Raw genomic sequence first — 23,265 nt, forward strand, 5'->3', positions numbered from 1 at the left:
CCTTTTAAACCTCCCCTAGACTCCTAAAAATAATTCAAGACTATGATTTTCCAAATCGGTCCAGCCATTCTCGAATTTCAGTGAGACTACCGAACAGCAATTATTTTTTATACATAGAGTTGCCAGCTACAGATAAGAAGCGGCCTATGTTTTATTTCAGACCATAATCTCCTAAACCTCTGTTCCAAATAATTATAATCCTGATCCCTTCAGGCGTTTTGACGAATCCATAAAAAAATAAGCAGAGGAGCACATTATGGCACGTAATGCCGCTGTACACCCACTGTACAGTTGTACACCCGCTTTTCCCCGTTTGTGTTATAAGTCCCATGCAATAGTGAGCCTATTGCCATATATTGGGCACAATTCCAGACTCAGTGCTAATACTGAGAAATTTTCGAAAATCCGAAAAAAGACCAGTAACACCGACCGGCCCGGGAATCGAACCCGAGACCCCTTGTCCGGCAGTCGCACTTGCGACCACTCGATTAACGAGGCAGATATAATACTAGTAAGATAAATAAAAAAACATATATGTTTCCAAATGTTTTATTACATAACAAGTAAAAATACATGTTTAGAGTGTAATTTTACATATTTCATAAATGAGAAAGGACTATGTATATAAAAATACTACATAGGAACGCAGGCTGCATCGAACAGAAGAAATCAGTTTACCATGGTCTCGCTATTATACCTGTATTCTTCAGTGCTTCTTGATGTATATGGGTATTTTGTTACACGCTGTATAAGGTAACTGGTAATTAGTGAACGATATTTAAACACGTGATTGTACTCATGATTACAAACAACTTTCCCGAAGAAACTTTTTTGTATACTCATTAGTTTTATTTTTATCACAATAACAAAACAACAAAAACACAGGTGCTTTCGCATGATCAGCTGTTAGTAGCACTATATTGAAATAGGAGCAGGCAGAGATGCACATATTATACTATCACTTTTAATACTGTTGTTTGGAATAATAGTCCAAAGTCTAACTTAGTAGAAAATGTCGTTAGGTAATGGAAAAGTCAAATAATATTATTTATTCTCCCGAGCATCAAACATGAAACTACTAGCTCGGCAGTCGTGGCTAAAGGTAAGTGTCCACAGGCCTTTTTAGACTGCGTCCACTGTATCGGCAGCGTTCGGATTGCCGACGCGAGTATTAGCAATCGGATTGCCGATACCACTTTCACTCGGATTTTTGGCATCGGCATTCCGTATGACGTCATCAGTACGCATCGCATGTAGACATTGCCGATGAGCGGTCCGTACGATGCGGATCAGTGGACGCAGTTGTATGAGTTTCTATACAAGACAAACTAAAATCCGTTGCGTACGATGCGGGCCTGTGGACACTTACCTTAAAGAAGGTAAATCTAATGTCTATACTATACATATATGACATGGAAAAAAATAAACAAAAAAATATAACAATACAAAAAGTAAGGCACAGTTGTTAGCGTTTATTTCACAAAATGTCGGAATCAAGCTTATAAGGTGTTCTAAAAGTATCTGCCACGGCTTTAATGGGAGGTAGTGTTGTGTTTGAAGATTACAATAGTGAAGAAATTTCGTACCGCGGACCAGTTAATACAATTTGAGAACATAAAGAAGTTAAATAAACATTGCATAAACTACTCTGCATAAAGTGGTTCACAAATACAAACGATGCGTCGCGTCGCTTCGTCAATGAAAACAATTGATAGCAACAGAGACAGTGAAAGAGATAGCTTTTTCATAACAAACACATACATAGATATATTTGTATAAATAAGAAACTAGTCGAGTTCCTCGTCAAAACAATACGTGAGTAAGCCGATAACATAATAATTAAGAAATTACTCATAATCAATAATTTACATTTACTATTGTAATCTTCAAACACAACACTACTTCCCATTAAAGCCGTGGCAGATACTTTTAAAGAACCTTATATAAAAAAAAATACTTAAAACTAAACATTTAAAAAATCAAAATACATAATCGTACGTAACATCACATTTTTAATTTCCAAAGGGTGCACATATAGGGTGACCGGTAATTAGTGAACGATATTTAAACACGTGATTGTACTCATGATTACAAACAACTTTCCCGAAGAAACTTTTTTTGTATAGCCATTAGTTTTATTTTTATCTCAATGAAAAAACAACAATATCGCGCGCGCGTGCTTTCGCATGATCAGCTGTTAGCAGCGAGGCGCCCGCGTTATCGGAAGACTAGTAACTAGGTAGGTATTTTGAAACTTTACGCGCGCGTGCTAATTTTGTTATTGTGATAAAAATAAAACTAATGAGTATACAAAAAAAGTTTCTTCGGGAAAGTTGTTTGTAATCATGAGTACAATCACGTGTTTAAATATCGTTCACTAATTACCAGTCACCTTATGTACAATATAACACCCAATTTTCAACAATTTTTATTTAAATAGGGCAAACCTAATTCCATATACTGGACACAATAACTTATAATTTCATTGGCACGCGACCATGGTGTCTAAGGCCCATACATAATTTAATTAGACATTTAATCTATGATATAAAATCAAAAATAAGTCGGGTTTTCCTTCCTGACGCTATAACTCCAGAACGCACGAATCAATTACCACGGTTTTGCATTCGTTGGAAAGGTCTCGGGCTCCGTGAGGTTTATAGCGAAGAAAATTTAGGAAAGAATCAAGAGAAAAGCAGGAAAACAGGGAAAATCATTGGTGGCAAAACAGAGTTAGCCAGGTTTGCTAGCATAAATTAAAAAAAATCAATTATTCTATCAGTTTCTCACACTATTCACTATTATTAGCATGCAAAATTATTAAGTCCTTTATAATACTGAAATACAATATTGTATGGAGTACTATGGAGTTTCTTGCTCGTTCTTCTCCATAGGAATCTACACTTTGGAACGAGCAAATAGAGCAACTAAAGGACTGACCGACAGACAGACATTTTATTTTAATATTGTAATATTTGCTTTGACATCCAAAAGTGACTTCCGCGTCTATTTGAAATAAATAATTTTGACTTTGACTTTGTATAATGATTTATAACCCTACATTCAACAATGTACATCAACCTACAGTCATTCAGACTCATAAACAACCAACGTTTCATTCTCCCCAACCCTTATTCTGGGCGATTTGAAATACTGCTCCAAATTCATAGTCCCATTGGACGCATTTTTCATACTAAGTACAGAAACATCCATTCCATGCACCATTTTTGCATGGAACTTCACATCAGCATATTTTCTAAAGGACTCAAGACATATGGGACAGTCGGCTTTCTGTTTCCTCTCCTTATGAACTTGCCACATATGATCCCATTTATATTTTAGGCTGTCAAAACGCTCATTGCAAATGACGCATCGGAATCCAAAGGTGGCTTTGTCATGAGAGTACCTGACGTGTCGACGGTATGAAGATTCGAAATAAAATGTTTTGTCGCATAAATTGCAGGGTATTGGCGCTGAGACTTCGTGTTTCTGTAACAAAAGGAGATGGTTTTTATTAGTATTTCTTTTAATTTCATTGTTTTGGAATAGGTAATATACGATGTTATTTTAACAGCTACGATTGGGGTTGTATAGTTTCGATAATGCATAATTATTGTTATTGGATTGAAATTACATTGAGATTGATTTCAAGAGTAAGCGCCCTGATGGTAAATGATTAGCGCCGCGCATGGACACCCGCAACACCAGAGGAAACACAGGTGCGTTGCCGGCCTTTGGCTCTAGCTCAAAGCAGGAGAAAGAACGGGGTGGTTTTTAGTCAGTAATAGTCTGACGGGAGAAGTGATTTGAAGACTTTCCCCCCTCAAAAAAAAAAACCTTTGCTAATGTCTATAGGCGCCGATTGCTTACCATCAAGCGATCTGGGGGCTTAGTCTGCTATTACAATTGCTATTGCGGGACGGAGCTATGTAGGTTGTATAGCTCCGTCCCTCTTGCACTGTTCAATGATCGACCATTCTGACACAATTGTAATAGCAGACTAAGGCCCCTGCTCGTTAACCATCCCATAAAAAAAGATAAAGATAAAAAAAGATCCCATAAAAGAACTCACCACCAAATGCTTAATAAGCGACGCCTTAGCTTGAAACTTCTTGCCGCACAAATCACAAACAAGCACTTTATAATTATGCACTTTTTTATGTTTAGTAAAGTTACTAGAATCACTGAACGTCCTATCACACAGTTCACACTTATACACTGGTAACGACGCATGGTCCCTCATGTGTTGTTTATACTTCTCCGGAGTAGGGAACCCTGTGGCACACATTTGGCACCTTAGGGCTCCGTAGACAGGCTTCTGGGCATAGGCATCGGCTAGCAGATGCTCAATGATATGCCTCTTACATCCATATACCCGGGAGAATTTTCGATGGCAGTAGTTGCATTCTTTTGGTACTTTCATCATTATGTGTTCTGTAAAAAATGGAAATTTATATTAATTTAAAAACTCGCTTAGTCTTGCTTAAACTAGAGAACGGCTGGACTGATTTGTCAGTTTTTGGTCTTGAATTATTTATGCAAGGGATGACGACGGTGTATGGAAATTTAAAATCTATTTAGTCTGTTAGTAAGGTAATAAAAAATATGAGACACGTATTTTTTACTTTGTCATATAAGAAAGAAATAAAAACAGTTTATTTGCACTGATTATAAAAGTGATTGACTAAAAAAAAGTATTAGATAATAATACTTAGATAAATCAAATCAAAGTTTAGGAGTAGGAGCAAATACGTCATTTCTACATATAAAACGTACTTAGAAGTGACGTCACGCGATATTTCATGACGAAATATCTTCGAAAGTATTTGTTAATAAAAATACGTGTCTAATGTTTTAAAATAATCTACAAGACGGACATTAAAATAAAAAGTAGCCAATCTACCATATTTTTAAATAAGATTAAAAAAATACTTACGCAAGCACTCTTTAATAACAGCATCAGACAGGCATCCCGGTAAGGGTTCATGGGCTATCCGATCAGGATTTACATCTTTCCGGATCTCCTCAATACTCCTGACTCTACCATCAGGATTATGACTGAGATGCGTTTGCCAATGATCAAAGAATAGGTCTACGGTGACAATCTCACTACACTGCTTACATTGAAAATCAGACTTCGCATAACTCTCATGAGATATCAGCTTAACACGGACAAAATTCTGCTTTATATGCGTATGTACATGTTGTCCCATCTGTGTATGAGTTTGAAACTGCCTTAAGCACTCCGGACAAGCCATTTCTTGAAACCCATGCTTAGTGAAATGCATTAAATATTTTCCTAGAGACGGAAACATGGTATCACACTGCGTACAGTTATAATATTTCTTGTTATATGTTGAGTTACCACAATCAGATTCTACATGTTCCTTAAATTTCTTATGTCTTGCCTGATAGCCACATTTATTGCATTTGTAAATTCTATTCTTCATTCTCCCACCGACTAAAACAGGGTCCGGAGTGTCATTATCGGAGTCATCGCATATGTTTTGTGTCTGATTTTTGCTTATAATATTTTCTTTAATACCAAATTCATCATTGGATTCAAAATTGAAGTTTATTTTAATAATATCTCCTTCATAATCTTCGTCTAAATTCTCTTCTTTTACAGAAGTTGCATTTACTATAGTTGATTGATCATATATTTCATTATATATTTGTGTTTCATTTATTTCTATTGGTTCTTCTTTGATAACTAAATTGTATTCGTCTTCTTCTTCATCATTTTCTTCTTGGTCTGGCTCTTCTGTAACATTGAGAAACTTATATTAATGTCGGCTGAACAATGGATGATTTTAGTAATAATGTAACACCTCATAAAACTCTTAATTCAAAGGTTTCTGTATACCTATATCACTACATAGTATAAAACAAAGTCGCTTTCTCTGTCCCTATATCCCTTTGTATGCTTAAATCTTTAAAACTACGTAACGGATTTTGATGCGGTTTTTAATAGATAGAGTGATTCAAGAGGAAGGTTTACATGACTGCACGGTTGGTGCGGTGACTGGGCAACTGGCTGCCACGCAACGGGTAGCGGGTTCGATTCCCGCACGGAGCAACTCTTTGTGTGATCCGCAAATTGTTGTTTCGAGTCTGGGTGTCATGTGCATATGAACTTGTATGTTTGTAAACGCACCCACGACACAGGAGAAAATACTAGTGTGGGGCAAAGTTAAAAAAAAAATATGTATAATATATCACCATTGTTACCTTTAACAAAATCACTTTCAATTTTTACATCTATCTCCGGAGCTTCCTTGTGTTCTAGAGTGTCATCCTCATCCATTTTCTCCTGTTTTATAACATTTGACAGGTCGGGTTTCAATTTGTCGACTATGCAAGAAATTGGTACGATTATCTGAAAAACAAAATAAAATATTATGCAATGTGATAGGGGGTGAGACTTCTAACCCGTTAAGGCTGAGTACTACATGTAATTTTATTGACAAAAAAAAATGGGTTTGAACCCCTAATTGAAAATATTGAAATATAGCGATAAAAATAATTCAGAAATGATTTTTTTTCTCACTAAAACATTATCTAACATGAAAAAAGTAATGAATTAGTTAGCAAAGGTTATGCTAGCTAGCGTTTGTCGTTCTTTTTTGTTTCTAGGACTATGGGACTTATAACAACAAGTGTACATTGTACAGCGGCATTATGTTCCGTAATGTGCGCCTCTGTCTACCCCTTTTGGGATAAAAGACGTGACGATACGATAAGTATAGAATATCAAGTCTCACCTTAGGAAACAACATTTTTTTTTTCGCATCCATAAAATGCTGGGAGTGTTTATGTTGCAACGCATCCTCTTCACTGACAAATAACTTGAATCCAGGGCACTGCACGCATTTGGCTACCAACATAAATTGGTCTGTATGCTTCATCATATGTATATACTTTGTGCAAGACTTGTCCAGGTTCTCATTACATATGTCACAGGTGTAACTCCGGTCAGACATCTCTGTATGACTTCTCATCAACTTTTTAGTATAGAAACTCTCACAACAATTCAAACACTGATGCACAGGAGTCCTATCTTCACATACATGGTGTAATTTAGAAACATACCGCTCAGAACACTTGCATTCGATTGCACCAATGACTGCAGGCTCATCGGACCTCACCGAATGACATAGAACCAAATGCTCATTTAAATCTTCCAGCTCTTGAAATCTTACCAAGCATATCGGGCACTTGCAAACCCCTTCATCCCCAATCCCACATTTCTCACAGCTTATTGTATGAATCATTGTGTAATAACAATTAAAGAACGGGTATTCACAACGTCTGTTCACTACTATATATTCACCGGTTTGGTTATACCGCATTACTTGGTGATGTTCATAATTCCTACCGCATAAGGAGCATTTTCCTTCAGCATATATGTCTTCAAAATTACCTCTGTTAAGGTAGGAAGCGACGATATTGGCTTCATTGTTATTTTTTTCTAAGCACACAATGACATCTTTGTGTTGAACGATATGGTCACTGAACTCTGAGAGATGCCACCATGCTGTTTTACAGATATAACATTTGTAGAATATTGGCCTGGTGCGGTTCACATATTTGGAATGGTTCGACCATGCTTCCCATGCTTCTAGAGCGAGCTGGATAGCTTCTTCATGATAGGAAAGACGGTTCATGTTATTCATTAGGTGACCGATAGAGTTTCTTATATAAAGTCCTAAGGACTTGTCCGCAGTATTAGTTGTGGTTTTCAATATATCTTCGGTTGCTTTTAGTATGTCTTCAACCTCTAGTTCTAGAGACGGGAACGGAGTAACATCTAAGTTATTTATGTGGTTACGTAGCATAGTCTTGTTGCCTTCTAATTTATTTGCTGGACTCATGTCCTCATCGCATGTTTCAATTTGTATGTCAACTTCAAATTTCCTCGCTGACTCCTCGATGGGTCTGGTGTCTTCAGAGTCCTGTCTTACAGCGGCATTAATTTTTTTCAGAACGCTTTTATCACATTCCTTCTCAAGCTTTATTGGAGGTGTCTTTAATTTTGTGAATGTTTCATTTCTGTGTACCGGTATGAAGAGCTTTTTTACTGGAGGCTGAAAATTGTGAAAATAAATTCATTACTATAAATAAACAAAAATATATATTAATAGCTTCTGCCAGCGGTTTTGCCTATGTTCCCGTGGGTTAAGAAGTACCCTATCATCCAAGTCTGTTCTATACTCTTACTGTATACCAATTTCTTTTCAAGAAAGAAGCATCCATTTTCATTATTTACTTAATACTAACTTCTACCAGCAGATTCACTCAGAGAGATAAAAGTATCCTATTACTTAAAGTCAAAGTAAAAATCAAATTATTTATTCAATCTGCAGTTTGTCAATCTATCCATCAGTGAAGCTAGGTACTTATTATATATACAATGTGATAGGGGTGGGACTTCTAACCCGTTAAGGCTGAGTACTACATCTAATTTTATCGACAAAAACAATAATATAGGGGTTGAACCCCTAACTGAAAATATTGAAAAATAGTGATTTTATCGGTAAAAATAATTCACAAATGATTTTTTTCTCACCAAAACATTATCAAACATATGAAGAAAGTAATGAATTAGTTAGCCAAGGTTATTACCTACCGTGCCTTAACGGGTTAGAAGTCTCACCCCTATCACATTGTATAGTGTAGCACCCAAGTCAGCTCATACCCTGGCCATAAACCAAATTTCATAACAATCCATTCAGTACTTTCAGCATGATTAACGGACTAGCATCCAAATATACAAACTAATGTTCACACTATTATATAATATTAGTGTGATAAATATGATTGTTACTACATATTCAGTTATATTACATGAGACTTATAATATAACTAGTGAAAAGTATACTTATTATACTCTTTAAAAGGGGGTGTATTTAGTGACCAGGAAAGCATTTTTGAACGTCAAAGCAAATATAATAATATTAATAACATCTGTCTGTCGGTCAGTCCTCTAGTTGCTCTATTTGCTTGTTCCAAAGTGTAGATTCCTATGGAGAAGAACGAGCAAGAAACTCCATTGTACTCCATACTACATAGTACTTTAGAATTATAAAGGACTATATAAATAATTTTGTATGCTAATACTAGCAAATATTGTGAGGAACTGATTGAATAATTGACCCCCTGTAATGCTACAATTCTTGCAAATAAATTTCATTTTATTTGTAAGTATGTACATTGTCTGGCATTAAGAGGCATAATGTGAAATAATTATGAATCTATGTCTACAACTTTGGATAAAAAATGGCGCAATTGTAATTCAGTTCTTTGTAAGATAAATTAAATACTTAATTCATTGATTGAATACTACTTAATAATAAAAAGATAATAAATTGTTATTTATTTCTTAATTCACAAGACATATTTTATTTTAAGTAAGTATAGATTTCAAAACAGTGAGACTCTTAGCTAGAACGCCATTAAATAAAAATTTAAATAAAGAATCGTAACAATTTCTACGATAATCATAATAAATAATCATGCCTCCATGTTTGATTGATATAATTTTTATTCAATAAACATTATAAAAAGCTCGCTGTTTATAAATAAATCATCTTTTAAATTACTATTACTATAGAAATTACTTAATGACGTTCATTATTTGCAAATAAAAAACTTAGTAGGTAATGATGAAATACTACCGCTATTTATACCGACCTACCCCCATATTTTCTGCTATAAAATATGTCAGTAAATAAGTAAAGTTATACGTTTTATAATCGTAAACGACATTAAAATGGCATTTGCAACAGTTTTTAATTAAAACCTTGAATTAAATACCACGCAAAACTTGCAAATCAACTTAGGATAGTATGTGAAAAGTTTTGACAAAATGGTGGTACACAACTAATTTCCTACCTGCACATGAATTTCAGCTTCCTCGAACATAGCACATTCTCTCGGCACTAATTTGGATTTTCTACACCTTTTTCTCGTAGAATCAGACATTTTTACGCAATAAACATGCCACACGCGAGTAAAATACAACTAAAATTGTTTCATAAACTGTTAAAATTCTTTGTAGGTACACGAGCGATGGACAACGAGACTCGCGGATTCAACTTTCAAGCGAAACGATAACCGTGCCAAGAAAAAGCTTAGTGACAAAAGTCTTGAACTAATCGGATCTCTCTTTCTCACTTGTGTGGTTGCACGTAGACACTAGCGCCACTCAATATGTGCGCTCTGTATTTCATTGTTTGAAAGTCTGTGATTGCAAGCATGTTGGGTAGTCGGCGACAATATTGTTATCTATGAATGAAACGTTCCATTTTACAGATATTTTTTACGTAATATTTGTATCGTTTAGTAATGACAACTTAGGTAATTTAAATTGTATTTAACAATATAGTTAATTTAATGGTACTAGTAAACTAAGAATTCTGAACTGATTTTTTTATATAAAAATGCCTTTTATTGGATTTTGTTTTAGAAATGTGGTAATAAGATTGATTACAATTTCATCATCATCAGCCGAGAGACGTCCATGGCTGAACAAAGTCCTCCCCTTAGTCCTCCACTCCAGGCCTCCACTAGGTTGATTACAATTTTCAACAACCCAATTTGTTGTTTTTATTTTTTTCTTATTTTTGTTTTAATTTATTAAGTTGTACCTATTTCTTTACTTTTATTTCATGTACATATATCTAAATAGTAATTTTGTATTTCTTAATTAACATTACACTTAGGATTTATCTACTCTGTTTATATTTGGCCTGTGAGTCGGCAATCGGCATCCGGTCCACATCCCCATAGCTGTACTGTATGATCTACAAAATGTCTACAAAGCTATTAATACTGACTAACTGACACTAAAAATCAACTCATCGACTCAAAATATTTGTATGGTTAAATAAAAATAAAAACTATTTAAAAGGTCGGTAGTTTTTACTATTCGCATGCTATTTGCTAACAGACTCACACGTGAAATGGAACATTGAACTTTCATGGCTCTGCCTGAACAGTGAACAACTTTGTTTTTATCTGTGAAACTTCTAACCTCAAAATGGAATTTTAGTTTCCAATTAATTTTTCACATAAAAATAAAACAAAATGAGTTTATTTATGAGAAATTACAAGCCTAACAGCTTGGCGACAGTGTACAATGTGAAATTATGGCGCTTAAATTCGACTACAGCCGATAGCGTGATGAAAAAAGATGATAATGAGGAAGAAGAATTTAGGGTGCTCGATATTTTGAAAAAGAAGGATAGAATGCAGAGGAGAGTCGTTCGGAGGGCTGATATACAACCTGATAGAGCTGACAGAATGGCCTTAGACCAGGTAATTTATTTATAAACTCTTATTTCTACGTCATCAGCTGACCAACTAACGTTCACGTGAAAACGAAATAGTTTTCGATTCTATTTGTATAATAGCTTTAGCTAGCGGCTACATTCGCTGTCCCTTGGGATAAAAAGTAGCCTATGTGTTATTCCAGACCATAATCTACCCCTTGTTGCAATTTCATACCAATCCCTTCAGCTGTTTCTGATGTACTTAATTGTATCTCTAACTTTCGCGTTTATAATAGTGATATTTATTTTCTGAACATAACACCTTTAAGAGTATGCTTCTTGTCCCTTTTTATTCCCCGAAATTGTTTTTCTCAGTTATATTATGAGTTCCATACATCATGATCAGACACCATTACCTCTCAATTTGCTTCAGATCAGAGTACAAAGATAGGAATTGCCAGATAATAGGAAATTATTATCTAAGTTAGATGAAGATCTAGCTTAATTTAAAATATTGACTTGTAATAGAGCCATTATGTAGCCTAAATACCTATCATTTCAATAATCCATACATACTTACAAATAAACCTAATATAATTGAAATATTTCCATCATTCCAGAAATGGGGCAACGTTTGGCCTGGTCCGAAGACATTTCACCCATCATCAGTACCGTTACCACTCCGTCAGGGCTACGTATCAAAGGGCCAAGCACCACCAGGCAAGAAAGCTAACGCAGAGTTGATGAAGATACCAAATTTCCTGCATTTAACACCACCGGTCATTAAGAGTCAATGTGAAGCCCTAAAACAGTTTTGTACGGAGTGGCCAAGCCTTTTGAACTCCGAAGAGGCAATAGAAAAGCATTACCCAGTTGAAATCATCACATCAGACTACTGTCACGCTAGCCCATCGATCCGAAACCCTTTAGCAAGAGTCGTAACACTCCGTTTCAAGCTATCAACACTGAAACTAGACAAGCATTCGAGAGACAAGTTCATCCGTTTAGTCGGTGAACGGTATGATAAGGAGACAGATCTTGTCACAATAACCGCAGACCGATGTCCGGTGAGAGTTCAGAACTTGGATTATGTGAATTATCTTTTAACTGCGTGTTACCATGAAGCGTGGAACGTAGAAGAATGGGAGAAAGAGAAAACTGAGGAAGATATGGAGTATTACGAATGGAATAACAACGCTTCGAAGAAGAGTTTAGTCAATTGGTTTATGCGTACAAAGAATGAGTTTAAAGAATTATCCGAAGATGAGTATAGGAGTTTTGATGTGTCCGTGATTCCGAACGCTGAGGGTTATAAAGATGCGGTCTCAAGTTTGATGAACGATGGAGAAAGTGATGAAACGGTTAGAAAGTACGGTGACTCCGTAAGGAAATTATTAGGATTACCGGAGAAGAAAGTTGTGTAAGTTAATTGTGTGTGTAAATAAAGTTGTATTTAGTTCGTTAATTTGTTTTTTATTTAGATATAGTAGGTATTATGCATTATGTAAGGTTTACCAGCGGACCATGGAGCGCAGTATCCTAGGAATATGCTGCGCTCACAACTAAAATTATCGACGTTGATCATAAAGCCGCCAGCTTGAAGTGGAACTGGGCTGGTCACGTCTACCGCATGTATACAGACGTCGCGACAGACCCAAAAGGAGAGATGGCGGGACGAACTTGACATTTATGACAAGGATTGGCTACAAAAAGGTTTAAACAGAGAGGAGTGGAAGGAAAGTAGGGAGGCCTTTGCCTTGCAGTGGGACGATCGTGGCTCAAATCTAAATCTAATGTATTATGTATGTCACTTTTCACTGGTGTATTATAAGTCCTTTGTAATAGGGGGTAAGCCTATTACCATAATTATACTGGACACAATTTTAGACTCCGTGCTACTACTGAGAAATTTTCGAAAAACCGAAAAAAGCCAGTAATACTTTGACCGACCCGGGAATCGAACCCGAGACCTCTTGTCCGGCAGTCGCTTGCGAGCACTTGACCAACGAAACAGTCGTATGTGTTGTATAGCGGCATTACGTGCCGTAATGTTCACCTCTGTCTACCCCTTCGGGGATAAGAGGCGTGACGTTGTATTATGTATGTAATAAGTACCAGTTATGATTATGAGTCTTAAGTGTGGGAGACCTATGCTTCGGCGCGAATGGGTCGGCTCGACCGGAGTACCACGGCCTCACAGAAAACCGACGTGAAACAACGCTGGAAATGGATCTGTGCTATGGATGGCTTCCCTACTATCGATACATAGCACCTGCGCATCTTTCTCGCACAGCTACATAACTTAATGTCAGTGGGAACGATCACATAGTTTCACAGCTTAGCTATTACATCTTCTTAGCATAGCTACATAGCACATCTCTGGTGGAAAAACATCCTAATAATGAAAAAACACACACGTATTTTTATCTCCGAAGGGGTAGGTAGAGATGCACATTACGCCACGTAATGCCGCTATACAATGTATACCCACTTTTCACCATTTGTGTTATAAGTCCCATGTAATAGGGGGTGATCCTATTGCCATATACTGGGCACAAATCCAGACTCCGTGCTGCAAAATCCGAAAAAAATCCCAGTAATACTTTGTCTAACCCGGGAATCGAACCCGAGACCTTGTCCGGCAGTCGCACTTGCGACCACTCGACCAACGAGGCAGTGAAGAAATACACAAATATTATGTAAATACACATTTTTATTTAATTTTGCATTGAATTAAAACATTTAAGCGCTGAATAGGCGACTAAACTGTAAGAAGATACGCAGTCGACTACAATTTTGTTCAAAATATCACTTAGTTCCTTTAAAACGCATTTCTTTTCACGACTACCCTCCAATTTTTTTTGAGACGGATTCCATTTTTTCCTCCAAATGTCGGTTATGCTACTTTTTTTCAAGATTTCTTGAGAATTTTGCGTTGTAACTTGGCTATCTACTTGTTTATTTTTTAAATACTTTTTTAGTAAAATTTCTAGTATGTGGAAGATATATGAAACGTTTTCTATTTCATCTATATTTTGTATTTCGTAAATTGAGTCGATTTCCGTGATATTTGAATGGAATATTTCTAGTATATATGTGATTTTTTCTATTGTATGTCTCTGTATGTGAACAGATTTGTTCAGTAGTAAAATCCTTTGGATTCTCTCGTCTTTTTTTAGGAACTGTAAAGAAAAATGATTTGATTAGGTCATGGTTAATAAAGTAACATATTAAGGTAGTTCAAACAATGTAATAAATTATTTTTTGTGATCGGCTTACTCACGTAACTGTTTGACGAGGTACTCGACTAGTTTCAAGCCATGCTAGAGGCTCATATTCACGCGACACACGACGCGGAATATGGCAAATGACAAATGATTTTCCAAAGCTGACAACGTACCTATAACTCCTCTGGTGTTGCGGGTGTCCAGTGCCGGCGCTAATCGCTTACCATCAGGTGATCTGTCTGCTCGTTTGCCTCCTGTTGCACCGCAAACTTGGGACATTTTTTTACATAAAAGCTCACGTATTAACAAATATTTGTGTAAACTTTTTTTTAATGGGGGAAAATCAATCTATGACTCCTCCTGCCCTGGGCGAAGCGAGAGGTAGTGTCTTACTGACTAAAAACCACCCCGTTCCTACTCCTGCTTGTCGAGCCGGAGCCCCGGTAAACCCGCTAGGTAGTCCGCAGCTCCAATTTGTGTAAACTACATATTAGGTATGTCACTTGTTAATTTTGCGTGTGGAATAAATGTTTTTTCTTTATTTCTAGTTTTTAAAACATCCATAAAACATTATCTTACCTCATTTTCTTCACTGTTTACCCCCTCAAAAACTTGTTGCAAAGTAACGTCTATAGTTTCCAATAATTCTTCTAGAAACGAAGGATATTTCTCCTCTTCATGCAGTTTGTCTATTAATTCACCTAGTACCTACAAATAAATAAATATTTTTTAATAAACCGCCTTTTTTGAGGTGGGAAAATCATCCAATGACTTCTCCCGCCTTGGGCGAGGCGAGAGGGAGTGTCAGACTTTTACTGACTAAAAATCACCCCGTTCCTTTTCCTGCTTTGAGCCGGAGCCCCGGTAACCTGTTACGTTGTCCGCAGCTCCGGATAGGGCATCAGCCCTACTGGGCCCCATCTGTAGTCTTAATAAACCACCTTTAAAATGTAAAGTGCGAACCTTAATTTTTTTTGAAGTAGGATAATATACCCAAATCCTTCTACCTAAGTCTGAAAAATACTATGCTGAAAACTGCATCAAAATTTGTTCAGCCTTACGCGACATAATCGTGTTACCGTGGGATAAAAAGTCGCCTATGTGTTATTCCAGACCCTAATCTACCCCTGTTCAAAATTTCATCCTAATCCCTTTAGTCGTTTTGACGTGATTGAGTAACAAACATACACGCAAACTCACTCACAAACTTTCGCATTTATAATATTAATATTTTTTTATGATATAATCCGGTAAACGAGCAGACGTATCACCTGAAGGTAAGCAATCGCCGCCGTCCATGGACACCCAAAACACCAGAAGCGTTACAAGTGCGTTGTCAGCCTTTTGGGGGTTAGGAATTTAGTAAGATATAGATCAGTGACTAGCCAATTTGTTGAATATTCGGACTACCTACCTTCTTAAAAACTAAAATATAATAAAATGTTATAGCATTCACGTCTTAAGCACGCTATACACCTTACGATTTAACTGTACCTACCTACAATCGGACTGTTAAGTTAAAAGTGCTTTTCCACCAGAGATATGCTATGTAGCTATGCTACGAAGATGTAATAAGCTAAGCTGTGAAACTATGTGACCGTTTCCACTGATACTAAGCTATGCAGCTGTGCGAGGAAGATGCGCAGCTCGAGCATGCGATATATCGATAGTAGGGAAGCCATCCATAGCACGTATCTGTCCGTTTCCAATAGTGCTAAGCTATGTGTACCAATGAATATGATTGATGGAAACCAAACGCATCTACAGTAACGTAGCATAGCACATATCTAGTGGAAAAGCAGCCTAAATCGTAGTAATGTTTTAAGCAAACTGTTGAAGTAAGATGTGTAGTTTGTATGAACCTACAATACGGTAGTTTCCAACTACACAAATTCAATACTTTTATCGAAATGTCAAAAACGTTACTTTTCTATGAATTTTTTAGGAGATCGCAACTTATGCCTTTACAATTTTTTTGCGTCAAATAGCATGCCTACTTCTCTAAAATTAGCTAGAAAAATTAAATAAATAAATCGTATCGTCAATTTAATCAATGAAAGTACGATTATTTTGGGATATTTTTTATTATATGTCAAAACACTTAATTTATTTTTGACCTAGGAAACTAAACAATTTTTTTTTTAAGAGACATGCCGGTAATCGGTCAGACGTATTACCTGAAGGTAAGCAATCGCCGCCGCCCATGGACACTTGAAACACCAGAGGCTTTACAAGTGAGTTACCGGCTTTTTGGGAGTCAGGAATTTAAGGGTTGTTGTTCGGGAATGGGGAACTGTACAGTCCTACTGTACAGTTAAAACTGTAAGGCAAATCTTAAGGTGTGTAGCATGCCTTACCCGATGGTCGATAGATAATAGGGTAGACGACTAATTTTTATTTCAATGTCCGTCTTGTAGATTTATTTAAAACATTAAACACGTACCTACTTACCTATTTTTTATTTTCTTACGGAAACAAATAGGTACTTTCCAGGATATATCGATTTGAATTATCGCGTGACGTCATTTCTAGGTACATTTTATACGGAGAAATGACATAGTTACCTCCCACTCCTAAACTTTGATTCGTTTTATCTAAGTGTTGTTATCTTATATGACAAAATAAGAAATTACGTGTCTAATATTTTTTCATTACCTAACTGACGGACTAAATAGATTATTAATTTTCATACCCTGTCATCATCCCTTTTTGATAGGTTGATTTTTTGTTACTATTTAATACAAATAATAAACTTTGCAATTTTAGTGGGTAGATGCTTTTTTTAAACTTATTTCTCTGTAGATGTTTTTTATGGTATAAGCCGGTAAACGAGCAGACGGATCACCTGATGGTAAGCAATCGCCGCCGCCCAGGAGCACCTGTACTTGCTTCATGCTACTCACTGATATTTAAATGCGAAAGTTTATTATTAATTTGTGTGTAAGTATGTTTGTTATTCACGTCAAAACGGCTGAAGGATTTTTTTTTTACGTTTGATGGGTCGACGTTAGGCCGCTATCTTGCGTGGTGGTAAGCGATGATGCGGCCTACGATAGAACTCGTCGGCCAATAAGCAACCTATTCACTCGGGCTTTGAAGACGCCCAGGTTATACCCATCAGGAAACACAGACTCCGGCAAGGAGTTCCACTCCCTAGCAGTTCGCACAAGGAAGCTTGAAGCGAAGCGTTTCGTGCGAGTTGGTGGGATATCTACCATGAAGCGGTGACGCCTCGCCGATTGTCTTGTGGTTCGATGATGGAAAGGACTAGGGGGATTGGAATTAAATTTGGAACAGGGGTAGATTATGGTCTGGAATAACACATAAGCATTTATAAGCCGCTAGTAAGCTAGTAGTCTAAAACACTACGATTAATAATAACCGAAAAGCAGGTGAAGCCGAACGGAAGAAGCTAGCTAGTATATAATAAATTCCTTACCTGTGCAATTTCGGCTGTAATGTCTCTGGTTGACGCCACCAGAGGGCACTGCAGTAGATAATGGAACAAGCAACTGCCTGACTGATTTACCCAAGATCCTGATAGTTGTAATGCTGAAAAATATATAAAAACTGCTGAACATTACATATCTTCACGCCTGTCTCCCATTGGGGAAGGCAGAGGCAATGGAACGCCAAATGTCAGGATTGCATCTAAAGGAGATGGCTAAATGACTGACCCAGGCATAATAACAAGAATACGAATTTCACACTAACCCGTATCATTTAAATATTCACTTATGAATTATTTTGTGTTTAACTAATTCTTATAACTTGGTGAACAAAAATTAACAAAAAATAAGTTTCATAATTGATTTTTTTCTGTTGTGGTTTGACATGACAACACGGAAGTAGGTACTGCAAGCTATTATTAGGACATTAGTTTCCCCGAAAATCAAATCTAAATAATTAAACGAACATCAATTTTCAGTAACGGTAATATAATGACTTTTTTCTGAAACCAAATAATTGTAAATTTTTTGATCTACACAAAATATATATTTTTTATAAGATTGCTCAATCTTACTATATATTTTGTGTCTGTCCTTGGTTACTTTGTGTTCATTATCTAGTATAAGCAGAATTGTTTACCTATCTACCTCATATATAAATAACTTTCGGCTCAGGTACATCAAAACGCCTTGGTAAAAGTTCACAGCAATGTTATAGTTTGAAGTTTTTGTAACGTTGTTTGACGTAGGAACGCTACTTTATTTTCAGGATTGCGCAGATATGCCAAGTTTCCGGACCTTCTTAATTACAAAATATCAATTTTTAATTATGCGGCTTTATTTATTGCTAGGTACCATATTTATACAATATTTATTTGTACGGGTTACGAGTATGGACGATACTTTGGTTTAGCCATGTCCTTTGGCATCTAAATTTTTTTATGGAATAAACGAGCAAACGAGCTGAGGGATCACCTGATGGTAAGCAATCGCCGCCGCCCATGGATACTTGAAACACCAGAGGCTTTATAAATGCGTTGCCAACGTTTTGGGGATGGTTAAGAATTTGAGGATTAGGGATTCAGGAATTGGCTAGATTGGGTAATTGAGCCTCCAGTAACCTCACTCACTCGACGAATCACAACGCAAGCGTTGTTTCACAAAATTTTTGATTATCAACCTGTGTTTTCTAACGAAATTACTTCTTGCCTGAATTTTGGGTCACTAACACTAGATAATATTAGAACTTTAAACGGGATAATTACGGATGAACAGAGTTCATCTGTGATCATGGCGCTTGCAACAGTGCCGAAATATCGGAAACTCATAGACATAAATAAACATGGTAAATATCCCGTCTCAAGTTCTAATATTGCATACCTGTTATAATATCGTAGCACTTACCACTCCGATTACTTCTTTGTGAATCGCTTCTGTAGCCCGAATCAGAAGAATAACTATCACAAGACATTCTTCTATTTGGTCTCCTAACAAAAATCTTCACCTTGTTAAATTCTTCAAGCACTTTATACGAAATTATTTCATCCGAATCGTAATCTTCTTCCGTTATTTTGCATTCTTCTGTTAAGTCGGTATTGTGCAGAAGATTTGTGTCGTTTGGTATGAAATTTTCATTACTTTTATCCGAAATTGCGTTTTCGTATGTCTTTTTTGGATAATCTTCTGTAAAATCTCTATTTTGAAGAGTATTTGTATTAACACATTCTGTTAAATCTTTATTTTGAAGAAGATTTGTATTCTTCTGTCCGAAATTGTCATTGTTTTTATTGGAAATTACGTCTGTATAAGTATTTCTCTCAATGTTTTTAGTTAAGTCTTTAAATTGGCAAAGATTTGCATTATTAAATTCACTATTTTCATTATATTTCTCTGTATTTGCTATAGTTACATTGGAAACTGGGTTTTCAGCAACAATTTCAGTATCTATATCCATACTTGTCGCGTTATTATCATGAAAACTTTGCATTTCATAAAAGTAATCGTCAATACTTTGGGAATATTGACTGTGATTATTAACAATTACTTCTTTATTCATATTAGAATCTTTATTATTCTCATTTACAATGAATATGTCGTTATTTTCTTGACTTATTACCTTATTTGAATTTAAATCTTTATCTATATTATTATTTTTACCTGTATTATTAATAGTTTCTCTTGTAATAGTATTATTACCGTCAAAGACTGTACAGTTATTACTATTATTTTCATTTAATCTATCCATTTCAATTTTATCTTTCCTTTGAACATTATTGGCATTCAATATTTTAGTTTCACTAGGAGTAAAACTCTTATACAAGTATTGTTTTGGAATCGAAACATTATTTTGACTTTGACTCTGACTGTAATGCGTATAATTCTGACTGAAACCGTAAACTGTATAGATTTGAGTTTCCTGAGAGTCAAAAAACGTTGCGTCTGTATTTTCGTTGATAGTTTTATCTTTTGAATTATTTTGACGTTTTTCACCAAGTTGCATTTCAGCGTTTAGGTCCAAATTAGTGCTTATATTAGTAGTTAGCTCTTTAGGTTCATTTTGAACCTGAATTACTAAGTTTTTATGTAATATTTCATTAGTTTCAGCAGTTTTTACAGTATCTGAATTAGTTTTAGCTATATTTTCAGCGGTTGACTGTGAGCTTTCATAAAAGGTTGTTTGTGAGTTATTTTCAGAGGTCTGAGTTGGCTGAAAAGAGAACAGTAGCTTTAAAATACTCATCTAAACTCACTTTTTGATCGAAAAGACCTGTGATTCTACTGCTGAGTAAGATATCTCCGGTTCAAATTCTCAGTTGAACAACGATACTATAATGTGTAAGTGGTAAATGATATAAGTGTGTAATGTGGTTTCGGGTCTGGGTGTCATATGTATGTGAACTTGTATGTTTGTAAACGCACACACGACACAGGAGAAAATCCTAATGGGGCGACATTATTAAAATATACTAACAATCTTTAATTGATATTGTCTGGTCTTTAAAAGAGACAATGACCTCTGAGTTTGTTTCGGCATTTCTTCTCAGAGGAGCCCGATAGGAAATGCCGACCTCATCTAGTTATTTAAGAGAATGACGTGTAGAAGAGTTACATTGTAACCTATTTGCAAAAATAAATATCATTTATCAATGAAAAATCAATAAAATCTCTTACTTGACCACCATCATCACCTCCAACCAGATGACCAATGATTTCATCATCAAAATCCTTCAATATAGTCACACTATCGTTCATATCATCATCGTCCATTAGGAAATCATCACTACAAACGGTTTCATCGTCATCGTCATTCATTTTGCCAACGTCAGATTTTAATTTATCTAAATATTCTTCTGTGTTTATATTCTTTGGTTTTGACTTTATTATTGCTAATGCTGTTGCTAAACGATGTTTTTGGTATATGTGATAAGCTGTGGAAGTGTGGAAATTTTTATTTTAATAAAAATGTATAATATTTAGTTTCATTCATCTCCATTAACATAATATTTTTGTTATACATGTATAAGCTTATACATGTATTTTTTTACATGCGGTGTGCAGCACCACCTCCCGCCCGCAATTAAATGCTCATAAAGCAGAGATGCAACATGCAATATACCACTCGACATATGTTTCGCTCCTCCACGGAGCATCCTTAAGAGGTGTTGACTCGGCGGCTCCCGTAGCAATGTAAGTTAAAAAATACATGTAAAAGCGGAATTAAAACTAAAAATCTAATGTAATGTTAGTGTAGCATGGATTTCCGCAAATGCCGTGCAACTTGGCAAGGAATTCGAAATAATCGTGCCAGCTTATTACCGTATCGTCTATTAGGTACAATAATGTTAAGGCTGCTTTTCCACCAGAGACATGCTATGCTACGTTGCTGTGGATGCGTTTGGCTTCCACCAATTATATTCACATACACACAGCTTAGCCCTGGGGGAAACGGAATTAGCTAAGCTATGTTTTTTATATGGAAATATTCGTGCTATCGATGGCTTCCTACTATCGATACATCGCATACTCGAGCTGCGCATCTTTCTCGCACAGCTACATAGCGTAGTATCAGTGGAAACGGTCACATAGCTCCACTGGTTAGCTATTACATATTCGTAGCAATACTACATAGCATATTTCTAGTGGAAAACCACTCTAATGTCATAACTAATTAGCGAAAACTCCCTAGAAATACACTTCGATGAGTTTTAAGAACGTATAATCTTAAAAATATTTTTTAGAAATTTCACTCACCATAGTCATCGAAACCCATTATGTTTTATCAATTTCCAGTGCAATAAATATATTTTAATGTAATTTCATTGTAAATAGAATTAATTACGCAGATTAAAGTTAATAAACAATAAAATAATTTCGCGCCACGATACCATAGATATTTTGTTTTTTTTTATTCGTCATTAAATATGCAGGATGGTATCATTGTATTGTGCCTGATAAAAAAAATATGAAAAAATATTGTTTATGGATGCAATTGTAAGGAAATGATTTTTTTTTAAGTTTATTTTATCCATATGACTTAATATTTTCGATTTAATCTAGGTTGGGTATTTATTAATCACTTCATACCTACTAGGTACCCTTTATTACTTTTATTAAAACAATTGATAGTTAGATTAAGTAAAGAACAATTTTATTATTGAACAATATTCAGAATATTGTTTGTCTATAGTTATGTAAAAAAACAAGAAAAGGAGGATGCAAATCCTGGCCCCACCTTCCAATAGCTTAACTAAAGTCAGTTTAATAAAGAATAACTCTGAACGGACTAAGATTTGGAACTTGGCGCCATAGTAACTTTTATTCAGCTCAAAATTACCTATCCAATGATGTAACACACATAGCTATTGGAAGGTGGGACCAGATTTCATAGAAACTTTGACATCCTCCTTTATTAATTTTGACAGCAAAAAGTTTGCATAACATCAAAACCTCTTTGCTTTTAATATAGATTTTTACCTACATTTCACAAGTCACCCAAAAATGCCGGAGATTTGTCACAATCACAACCATGTCAAAACATAGATAGAAAACACGAAAATATTAACAAAATACAACAACAAAATGTATTTTATAGCATTATCAACGTTACTCAATGGCGCTATACACAATATTGTTTGGCCTCAGTCTATTCATGATAGTCCTAGTCATTGCTATCATAAGAAAAATGTTCTTTCATTGGAAAGAGGAGCATAAGATTGAACGAATGACCATTACCACCGTTCAGAGACCCGGTTAGTGTATTGTAATCTATGTTTCTGTTAACCGCAGTTATGCCCGCGTGGTGACTCATAAACAGGA

General features: G+C 35.7%; 4 protein-coding genes across 5 annotated transcripts in view; 1 reads left to right on the top strand and 3 right to left on the bottom strand.

Moving 5' to 3' along the window:
* Positions 1-23,265, bottom strand: part of LOC118281136 (ATP-dependent RNA helicase abstrakt) — a 209,380-nt gene that overhangs the window by 392 nt on the left and 185,723 nt on the right. The gene's annotated exons all lie outside the window — the stretch shown is intronic.
* Positions 2,399-10,151, bottom strand: LOC118280968 (zinc finger protein 423-like). The gene is made up of 6 exons (XM_035601387.2): positions 9,895-10,151; positions 6,765-8,087; positions 6,232-6,379; positions 4,937-5,764; positions 4,073-4,434; positions 2,399-3,489 (listed from the first exon to the last, which is right to left on the bottom strand). The coding sequence occupies exons 1-6, from the start codon at positions 9,982-9,984 to the stop codon at positions 3,088-3,090; spliced, it is 3,153 nt and encodes a 1,050-aa protein (XP_035457280.2). The 5' UTR covers positions 9,985-10,151; the 3' UTR covers positions 2,399-3,087.
* On the top strand, positions 11,000-12,738 carry LOC118280971 (28S ribosomal protein S35, mitochondrial). Its single transcript, XM_035601389.2, has 2 exons — positions 11,000-11,319; positions 11,894-12,738. The coding sequence occupies exons 1-2, from the start codon at positions 11,089-11,091 to the stop codon at positions 12,695-12,697; spliced, it is 1,035 nt and encodes a 344-aa protein (XP_035457282.2). The 5' UTR covers positions 11,000-11,088; the 3' UTR covers positions 12,698-12,738.
* Positions 13,974-22,219, bottom strand: LOC118280886 (putative uncharacterized protein DDB_G0282133). Its single transcript, XM_050700630.1, has 6 exons — positions 22,201-22,219; positions 21,121-21,377; positions 19,330-20,656; positions 17,940-18,052; positions 15,080-15,208; positions 13,974-14,455 (listed from the first exon to the last, which is right to left on the bottom strand). Exons 1-6 carry the CDS (start codon positions 22,217-22,219, stop codon positions 13,991-13,993), a joined length of 2,310 nt encoding a protein of 769 aa, XP_050556587.1. The 3' UTR covers positions 13,974-13,990.

The sequence above is a fragment of the Spodoptera frugiperda genome, chromosome 19 (genome assembly GCF_023101765.2).
Source record: "Spodoptera frugiperda isolate SF20-4 chromosome 19, AGI-APGP_CSIRO_Sfru_2.0, whole genome shotgun sequence".
NCBI classification, from domain to species: Eukaryota; Metazoa; Arthropoda; class Insecta; order Lepidoptera; family Noctuidae; genus Spodoptera; species Spodoptera frugiperda.